Source organism: Lolium rigidum, unplaced genomic scaffold (genome assembly GCF_022539505.1).
Source record: "Lolium rigidum isolate FL_2022 unplaced genomic scaffold, APGP_CSIRO_Lrig_0.1 contig_35737_1, whole genome shotgun sequence".
In the NCBI taxonomy this organism is placed as follows: Eukaryota; Viridiplantae; Streptophyta; class Magnoliopsida; order Poales; family Poaceae; genus Lolium; species Lolium rigidum.
Genome location: NW_025900331.1, coordinates 142,963 through 153,854, shown reverse-complemented (window position 1 = coordinate 153,854; position 10,892 = coordinate 142,963). Strand labels below are relative to the sequence as shown.

At 46.6% G+C, this 10,892-nt stretch overlaps 1 protein-coding gene across 1 annotated transcript; it reads left to right on the top strand.

Moving 5' to 3' along the window:
- Positions 1–8,686: 8,686 nt before the first annotated feature.
- LOC124681214 lies at positions 8,687–10,221 on the top strand. The gene has a single exon (XM_047216155.1). It carries the CDS (start codon positions 8,769–8,771, stop codon positions 10,026–10,028), a length of 1,260 nt encoding a protein of 419 aa, XP_047072111.1. The 5' UTR covers positions 8,687–8,768; the 3' UTR covers positions 10,029–10,221.
- Positions 10,222–10,892: the final 671 nt, after the last annotated feature.

Here is a 10,892-nt window from a genome sequence, read left to right as displayed (position 1 = left end):
ACCCTGCCGGAGAGGGGATTCATCTCCCGGAGGACTCTACACCGCCATGGTCGCCTCCGGAGTGATGAGTGAGTAGTTCACCCCTGGACTATGGGTCCATAGCAGTAGCTAGATGGTTGTCTTCTCCTCATTGTGCTTCATTGTTGGATCTTGTGAGCTGCCTAACATGATCAAGATCATCTATCCGTAATACTCTATGTTGTGTTTGTCGGGATCCGATGGATAGAGAATACCATGTTATGTTAATTATCAAGTTATTACATATGTGTTGTTTATGATCTTGCATGCTCTCCGTTACTAGTAGAGGCTCTGGCCAAGTTTTTGCTTTTAACTCGAAGAGGGAGTATTTATGCTCGATAGTGGGTTCATGTCTGCATTGACACCTGGGACAATGACGAGAAAGTTCTAAGGTTGTGCTTTGTCTTGTTGCCACTAGGGATAAAACATTGGCGCTATGTCCGAGGATGTAGTTGTTGATTACATTACGCACCATACTTAATGCAATTGTCTGTTGCTTTGCAACTTAATACTGGAAGAGGTTCGGACGATAACCTGAAGGTGGACTTTTTAGGCATAGATGCAGTTGGATGGCGGTCTATGTACTTTGTCGTAATGCCCAATTAAATCTCACTATACTTATCATGCCATGTATGTGCATTGTTATGCCCTCTCTATTTGTCAATTGCCCGACTGTAATTTGTTCACCCAACATGCTTTTATCTTATGGGAGAGACACCTCTAGTGAACTGTGGACCCCGGTCCATTCTTTTAATACTCGAAATACAAATCTGCTGCAATACTTGTTTTACTATTTTCTCTGCAAACAATCATCTTCCACACAATTCGGTTAATCCTTTGTTACGGCAAGCCGGTGAGATTGACAACCTCACTCGTTTCGTTGGGGCAAAGTACTTTGGTTGTGTTGTGCGGGTTCCACGTTGGCGCCGGAATCCCTGGTGTTGCGCCGCACTACATCCCGCCGCCATCAACCTTCAACGTGCTTCTTGGCTCCTCCTGGTTCGATAAACCTTGGTTTCTTTCTGAGGGAAAACTTGCTGCTGTGCGCATCATACCTTCCTCTTGGGGTTGCCCAACGAACGTGTGAAATACACGCCATCAGTGTTCATCACCACCGTTGCTTACTGAGAAGATCGGGCAACCCCTTATCACTAGGTGGGCAAGAGTGGTCCGGAAGCATCCGGGCTGTGGATTTGCTCCGGGCAAGAGTGTGAAGGTTTGGAGGCTACCTCAAAGTCTACCACAAGTGAGTGAGCTATTCCTTCGTGGGATAGGCTCCGGAGAATAGGGTGAGCCTTCGTGGCGTGGGGAATCCTTCGTGGGACCTCCACCCCTCCAAACGTGACGTACCTTCTTGCAAAGGAAGGGAACACGGGAATACATCCTCGTCTCCGCGTGCTATCGGTTATCTCTAACCGAACTCCTTACTTGTGATTTAACTTCCTGTGAGAGCCTTCGTGCTCGAGTTAGTTGTATCCTCATATAGGTTGTTTCACCTAGTTTGCATTAGGCTCACCTTTATATTCCGCAAAGCCTAATATTGCAAAGAAAGAATTAAAATCTGTAGAAACCTATTCACCCCCCTCTAGGTTTACCATCTCTATACTTTCACATGTATTCTGCCTGCATCCCGAAAGTTTCTGACAACCGATGGGAATCCTTGTCGCACTTATCTGCCAGAGCAAAACTCCCATTTACTGTAATTGGGCCCTTGGGTCCAGGGAGCCTCCACAACAAGTATGTGTAGTGTGGTACCATCATAAATCTGGCATAAGCCGGTCGTCCTAGAAGAGCATGATAATGCGATGGAAAATCCACGACTTCGAACTCCAGCTTCTCTCTTCTGTAATTCTCTCGGGTTCCAAATTAAACGTCGAGATTGATCTTTCCCAATGGATAACTTGGCTTCTCGGGCGTGATACCGTGGAAGCGCGTGTCAGTTGGTGTTAAATTCGCCAAGGATATGTTCATCTTCCGCAATGTATCTGCGTACATAAGGTTTAAGCTGCTCCCGCCATCTATGAACACACACTAAACGTTGAATCCTGCAATCATTGCTGGCAGAATCAAAGCTGACTGCCCTGGTAGTGGAACTTGCTGCGGGTGGTCCGCTAGGGTGAAACCGATATCCTGTGCCGACCAATTCAAGTACTCAATTGTTGGTGGAGGCATCTTCTCTGCCATGTAAACTTGTCGTGAAATCACCTTTTGGGTCCTATTCGAAGGTCTGCCCTTCTGAATCATCGAAACTGCTCCAGTTGTGTCTATATAGGGACCGTTGGTTGGGGCTACCGCCAATTGCACCTGATGCCGATTTTCATCGGTGATTGCGGGTGGAGGTGGAAGGTGAATCTCACTCCTTGGCCCCTAGGGGTTCCTGCTTGCTGCCTGCGCATTGGTATGTCCTACGTATCTATGCAATGCATAGAAGTTCGGCAGTCCTTCTGCAGGTGACCCGACTGTCTTTTCCCAGTATTATCGAGAAAGAAGTGCATCTGGCATGGTCCATTCAAAAGATCCTTGGGTGATACGTATGGCCTTTGGAACCTCGGTCCGCTATTTTGCCTGTTAGAACGGGGAGCGTCTCTGTAGTCGCTGCGCTGCTCGTTACTCCTCTGATAATCATCTCGATTATTTCCTCCATTAATTCCTCGGAAACCAGCCGCTACTTGGCCAGGGCCATCGTAGTCTGAGAACTGCCGAGAAATACGTCGTCTATTTTGATTGTTTCTGTTGCGATCGTCATCAGGTGACCTGTGCCGTTTGTTTTGAACAACATCTTCTCCATCCGCCCAGCGATTTGCTATTTCCATGAGCGCTGCTATTGTTTTCGGGTTAGTCCTTCCCAAGTCCTCGATTAAGTCCTTTCTTCGGATCCCAGCAACAAACGCAAATAGTGCTCTTTCGTCAGATATGTTTTCTGCCGAATTTTTGATAATGTTCCACCTCTGGATGTATGTCCTCATTGGCTCATCAAACTTCTTCCTGCAGGCTCTCAGCTGCTCTATTGATGCGGGTTTCTTGCATGTGGATAGAAAGTTTTTCACAAACATGTCCTCGAAAGTTTCCCAGCTGTCGATGGATCCTGCTAGTAGCTTTTTTATCCATGACCTCGCGGCTCCGCTTAGGTGGACCTGGATGCTCTGCATGGCAGTTTCTTTGGTTCCACCTGTCAACTTCGCTGTCTCCAGATAGTCGACCAACCAATCCTCAGGATCTTGCAAACCATCGAATTTTTTGTAGTTGTCGGGTAATTTAAATCCAGACGGGACCCGAGTTTTACGAACTCGTCGAGTAAAGCACGGGAGCCCACACATATCTTCCTCATCTACTTCGGGTGAATGCCGGCGTTCTCTCCTTTCTTGTCGTGCTCTATCAACTCGTTCTTGCGTCATTGTGTCTCTTGCGTCACCTGTCCTTGGAGGATCTTGCGCTACTACGGTGGGTCGCGGACTATTTCGCCTCGGGGCACCTTCAGGTGGTGCGCTTGTACTTGCGAACGTTGTTCCCATGGCTCCAACTCCTTCCATAGCCATGTTGTACAACGCCTCTCTTGGATCTCCAGGAGGTGGCCTGGATGCCAGTATGTAAGCCTGAGTCGCCATGTATCCAGCTTCCAGTGTTTTGGGGATGATGTTTCCTCTTGTATCTATCGACATAAAAGACATGTCGAGGTTTTGGATCGGATGCTCCCGCTCGCCCTCAGGTATATGTTGCAACCGCGATCTTCCTCTATCACGGGCTGCTCTATGGTTATCTCCCGAAGTTCCTGATTGTCGACTTTGCTCAGCTCTTCGCCTGCTTGACACGGAGGTTGCAGCTTTTCTTTGCTCGAGTATCACCCTTTGTTTTTCCAACTCTCGGCTAGCACGCGCGATTCTATATTGATATGCTTGCAGCTCTTCCACCGTAGCCGTGGTGGTCATCGGATCTGTGCCGTTCAAGGCTCTTGATGCTCTATCCCAAGCTACTTGCGAAAGTTGCAACCTCTAGCGAGGTGTAGGCCCAGCATACTTGCTACCCAATCCTCGCGTGACATCAGCGGGATCGATGTATAGATTTCCCAAATCATCAAAAGCCTCTGATGTTTCATCCTCTTGTCGACTTGGCTCACCAATTACACAAACTTGATGGTATGTTTGCATTGTATGTTCATCTTCGGGGTCGGTGACACCGTCGTAACGATCGGCGAAGACCTCCCAAATAGAAGTAGATCTGTCGATGAAGTTGAAGTTGTTGACGCTTTCCGAGTTGCTGTCTAGATCGGAGTCCGTGAGTGATCCGAAAGACATCCCGCCAAACATATTGGCGAGATCTCCGCCGGCGGCGGGCTTGACGTAGCTTGCCGACGAAGTTTCATCGTCGCTTGACTTGATTGTTGACGATGATCCCGAGGAATCAGAAACAACCGCTAACGGTCCCGAATGAATCGGTGCCGCTAGGCGATGTGATCCTTCTCTCCCAACGCAGAAGTGGAAACTTCCGAACGTCATCTCCATTGGCTCCTCCAGATAGGCATATGCATCCACACGGGCGGGAGGGTGAGGAACAAAATCGACGAGACCAGTTTTGATCTGTTTACCTCCGTCCATCGTGTTGCTTGCCACCGAAGATGTCGACGATGTTGAACGTGCCATCGAAATCAGCTCCTTGTCGCATCTAGTTCCCACAGACGGCGCCAATTGACAAGGTATCGACTCGTCAATGCCTACGAGTTGTAGACTAGGGTTTCGTGGAAAGTAGAGGGCAAGTAGATCTCGAAGGTTTCAGCCGAAAAGGTACTCGACTGCTAAAAAAAACTAGGGTTGTGTTGACAATGAATCGATCCTCTCTTTCTCCCTCGACTCCCCCTTATATAGGAGGCGGAGCCGAGGGTTTCGTGATGTACAAGTTACAAACATGATGAGAAGGACGTAGTCTTCGGGTCGTGGGCCTTTAGCAAACACCGGGTACCTTCTTCGGCAGGCCCATTGGGGATGCCTATGTCATCCGCTGCCCGCTGGAACGGGGAGAAGGACGTCGTCATCAACACCGAACGTGTGACAGAGTGCGAAGGTGCTGGCCGATTGTGGCACCGTCAAGATCTTCTACGCGCTTTTGCAAGCGGCAAGTGATCGACTACATCAACCACGAGATTTATCTCATTAACGCTTAGCGATCTTCAAGGGTATGATGATCTTCACCTCGTTGCTAACATCTACTAGATTAGATCTTGGCTTGTTATTCGTTCTTGCGGTAGAATTTTTTTATATTTTCGATGCTACGAATCCCTACAGTTTGAACCAGATTTTGTAGTGCCTAAGGGTCTGCCACCACACAGGGAGTATGGCCATGACATAGCCTTGTAACCCAATGTGTTCCTAGTCAATGCTCGCCCTATAGGTATTTCCCTCTGCACAAAGACGAAATTGAGAGGCAAATAAAAGCACCGTTGAAGTCAGGAGTCATTGTACTAAGCATGAGCCCATTCGTGCCCCCTGTATTGTTGGTGTTAAAAAATATGGGGAATGGAGATTTTGTATCGACTACCGCAGGCTAAATGAGATGACAATTAAGAACAATTCTCCCATGCCGATAATTGATGAGCTTTTGGATGAACTGGTGGGATCCAAGTTCTTTTCTAAATTGGATTTGCACTCCGAGTACCACCAGATTAGAGGGAGTCCTGAAGATGAAGCTAAGACAACGTTCAAAACTCACCAACAACATTATTAGTTTTGGGTAATGGCGTTTGTGTAGGGATTCGTAGCACAGAAAACAAAAAATTTCCTACGCAACAACGAATAAACCACCAAGATCTAATCTAGGAGATGCATGCAACGATGCAGTAGCATGTAACAATGCGATAACTTGATTTACGTACCGTTGCAAATCGGGTGCGGAAGCTTAACGGGTTGTGTCGATGTAGATGATCATGATCCATTCAGTCTTGGCGATCCAACTCGGTCAACTCCGTCGCTTGTGCGGCGGCTCTGAGGTGATGCACACGTACGGCTTGATGACGTCGGCTCCTTCTTATTCCAGCAAGTTGGACTTGAGGTAGAGAGATCGCTCCGGCGTAAAGATGACGTGACGAAGAACTTGGTGCAAATCCGGCAGGGCTTCGCCCGGACTATCTTTCTGGAGTTCGCCGGAATTAGGGTATCAGCGAGATTTCGGCGATCACCGGTGAAGGTCCGAGGACCAACGGAGGTAAACGGTGGAGGACGGAGGAGTACCAATGAGGACGGGCGACGGCCGACGACGGCGAGGTTAAATGATATTATTGTGAGGGATCACCCTATAATGCTACCGTCAATCTTAGCACCACAAGATGTGCACACAATAAAGAATACACTCATCACATGTAGCTAAAAATATGTGTGATATGATATAGTCTTTTCTTCACGTCATGGTCTCCATCTCGCCGTTCCGGCACAACCTCCAATGTTGTAGGCCCCACGGTCATTGGCTCCCGTACACGATGTACTCCGGTATAAGAACAAGTCAAAATATAGTTAACATATGCATGCAATGCAATGGCATTGCTATACCACATCACGTGTGCCTCTGCAAAACCAAGTTAGACGTTCCTCTACTTAGTTGATCAATTTTTACGCGGCTTTTATGGGCAACGTCTCTAGATCGTCCATCTACTTATGCAAAGCCACACCATGGATCTGCTAGTTGCTTATTAACCGTTCTGGGGTGTTTGACGGAGTGAGATGACAATAATCTCAAACCATCGACCATTAACTTCGTCACATACGCGTAAGCCCTGTAGATCTTCAAAGAGAATCTACCTAGCTTTCTAGTGCAACTCCATTTTCACTAAAGTATAAGAGGCTGACACTCGTAAATTACATACGTGGTGTTAAATCACGTGTCTTGTGACACCAGTCTCGCGTGAGCGTACGCGTAAAGTCGTTCTGAGCCAGCTTCGATTCCGCTATACCGCAAAAACGTGAATTAAACTAAAAAGTAGCAAGTAAGAAGATCCAACGCCCACCATGTTCCATCGTGTTCTAATCGTATAAAGCATCTACACATAGAATCAGCTCTGATACCACTGTAGAGATTCGTAGCATATAAAACAAAAATTCCTACGCAACAACAAATAAACCACCAAGATCTAATCTAGGAGATGCATCTAACGATGCAGTAGCATGCAACAATGTGGTAACTTGATTTGCGTACCATTGCAAATCGAGTGCGGAAGCTTAACGGTTGGTGTTGATGTAGATGATCACGATCCGTTTAGTCTTGGCAATCCATCTCGATCAAATTCTTCGCTTGTCCGGCAACTCCATGTGATGCACACGTATGACTTGATGACATCGGCTCCTTCTTACTCCAGCATCACGACGGCATGACGACGAACTTGGTGCAAATTCAGCAGGGCTTCGCCCAGACTATCTTTTTGGAATTCGTCGGAATTAGGGTTTCGACGAGATTTTGGCGATCACCGACGGAGGTCCGAGGACCAACGGAGGTAAACAATAGAGGACGGAGGAGGACCCCGATGAGGACGGGCGATGGCCGACGGCGGCGAGGTGGTCGCCGACGGCAGGCGGCGGAGAGGTGGCCAGCGATGGGCGGCAAGGCGGCGCGGCTTGGCGGCGGCGCTGGGCGTGGGGAGCTCGGGGATGCGTGGCTCTTGTGGACTTGTGATGTTTTTGCCCGCCTCGAGGCTCCCGTATATAAAGGCTCGGATCCGAGAGGCCGTTGTATCTTTGAATTCTAATTGAACTCCCCATCAAACCTTGTCAAACTCATATTGGAACGAATAAGGAAGACCCCAAGTGAATTAGAATAGGAAAAGGAAAACTCCTCCCTCCCACTTCCAAACCGAGTGGAGGGAGGACTTACAGTTTAAAACGTCCAAAAGTTCAGATTTCTTATTGAAATTATAATTCCTCAACCACCACCACATAGCAAGGCAAATTACTACCCTCTCTATTCCAAAATAATTGGTGTTTTAGTTTTTTCTTAAATCATATTTCTCTCTATTTGATTGAAGTTACATAAAACATATCGATATCTACAATATCAAATCTATATAGCATACAAATGCATCATATATATTAAATGTAATAAAACTAAACGTGGTCGTAGTTTCGTTGAACCTAGAACACAAATCATATTTTGTAACTCTAGAGCGAGTAGTAAAGACGAGGAAGATATATACTATCTATGTTCATAAAAAGATGTGTCAAGTTCATTTAAATTTAGATGTATCTAACACTCTTTAGTGTATAGATATATTTAAATGGGTGTGCCTATGTCTCAGTTGACTGAGATTTTCTTAAATCTCAGTCAACTCAGAAAAGTGCAACTACAGTTCAAAGAAAAGTGTAACTCGGTTTAGTTGCACATTTCTGTCAGAAAAGTGCAATTGCACTTTTTTAACAGAAAAGTGCAACTCAAAGCACATTTTTGTAAGTGACTTAGACTTAAGAAAATCTCAGTTGACTGAGACATAGCAAAACCGTATTTAAATTTAGATAAATTTTCGATATACAAAGTATTAAATATTCAAATTGAAATGAGTAACTATTGTTTTTCAAATTGAGATGGTCAAATGGCTTAGATGTCCCCATTTCACTGGTTCTCCTTGGCTCCTCCTCCACTGCCCTCCTCTTCTTTTCTGCCGAAAAACCAAATTCCTTTCTCAAAAAAGAAAAACCAAATTCCTCCAGATCTCCTCTCAGTTTTGGATCCCTCCCTCGCTAGCTGCCAGGACGCTCCTAAATCCCCATCGAGGTCGAATCATGGCGGAATCCAAGAGGCCGCGGCCTCCATCACCGTCGCCGGCGGCCGGATCCAAGGTTTTCGACGACAGCGATCTCCTCTGGGAGATCCTCATGCGGCTCGACTTCCCCACCTGGCTCGTCCGCGCCGCCCTCGTCTGCAAGCGCTGGCTTACCCACGCCTCCGATACCGCCTTCCTCAGCCGCTTCCAGGAGCGCCACCCACCCCGCCTCCTCGGCTTCTACGCCGAGAGCGCCTGCAAGGGGCTCCAGCAGTTCGTGCCTCTCCCGGGTCTGCCAGGGGAGCTCTCCGCTGTCGTCCGCCAACCCGCCAGCTTTGATCTCACCACCGAGTGCTACTGGAATACATCAATCGAGCACTGCCGAAATGGCCGCCTCCTCCTCCGCCACACAGGCTATCACAAATCTATATACCAGGTGCGCAGCCCGCTGAACCTGTCAAGAGACGGGGCCGTCGTTGCAAGCTGCCCTATGTCCATCGCGGACGAGGAGCGCTATTGCTCACATATGCTGCTCCCCAATGGTGGCAACGACGGTCTGTCTGTCAACTTCGTGTGTAGCCAGCGGAAGGTCTTCGCCAAGGTACGATTATTTAGAGATGGAGTCTGCCATGATACCCAAACATCGGGCTCCATAATGCTCCCGGCACATTGGAAAGTATCCACCATGAACCGTAGTTTGCTTCACGACGGCAACGGCAAGCTGTATATGTTGGGCACAACAGGGTACATACTTGGCCTTGAATTGGCGTCCACAACCTTATTCTTCATTGAGCTTCCAGATGATGTTCGATATCAGCGCCCCGAGACCCTTCAGCTCAGCCTCAAGATATCTCAGCAGGCACTTCATTCCGGGGTTTATCTCATCACTCTGGTGAGGTTTAACATCCACGTTTGGCTCCACTCCACAGATGGCAACAATACTGGTACTTGGGTTCTAGTTGATACCATTTGTTTACGTCAGGCGTTTGGCCATCTTGTTCAATCTGGTTGGGAATCAGGGTCCTCGTGCATTAGTCTGGCTGGGTCCGGGGACAATGCTGAATTTGTGTTCTTAGGTCTGGATGCTGAGATCTTTTGCATGTATATTGAGAGCAGGAAAGTGGAGAAGGTGTATGAGATGGAATATAAGAATGATCAACTGTATCGGATTTATCCTTTCATGATGGTCTGGCCACCCATCTTCCCAGCATTGGTCCAAAGACATGATCAAGAGCAAATTTCTGAAAGTCTACCTCCAGGTGCTCTGCATAGTGACTGATGAGGTTAGGGTATGTGATGTGCTACCATTGTCCATTGTAATGCTGCAACGCTAGCTTGATGCGGAAGTTTAAGCTTTATGTCATTCTGCAATTTTCTAGCTCTGTCTCATGTAGTTAAGAATTATGATATATTTTTGAATTTATGGTTTGTACTGTTTAAACCAGAAATCAATTATCAGTATCATAACATAATTCAGACAACTTTTCCCAAGCACAAAATTCTGATCTATGCTTCTTTCCCAAATACTGTTAGCAAATTGTTTATTTGACATAAAACACATATCTGTGTATGATGTATGTATTAATGTGACAACTCCTGATTTATCTGTCATAGTGTTTCAATCCACTAACAGAACCTCAATCGTGATACATGTCCATTCTTTACTGCTTTGCTATATCTGCATATGATACTTAAGTTTCCAGGCTTCGATATTTTTACATAGCCAGACCACTTGGGTTCATCACAAGTACACACCCTTGATTCTGAGCCTAGTGAAACGATGTACCGAAATTTCCATACATATTTCTGTTAGTGATCCATGCCACGTGCGTTACTACTATGAAACTTGTTATCCTGATGGTAGAGATGTGGTAAACCAACTGGGGCAGGAGAGCTGAAACCCGAAGGAAACTGTATATCTCTATCTTGGAAACTTGTCCAGTTTCTATATTTTGAGAAGCACGAAGGAAAATTTCGTATTTTTGCGGTGAATATAGGAAATGAATTGACATGTTCTCTGACTAGGAGTGAAAAGATGCAAAACAATCAATTGAAAGCTGAACGATCTAGTGCTGAATCTGCCAGAAATCAAATGATTGTGACAAATGTCAACTGTATTATTCTTATTATAATGTAATGTACA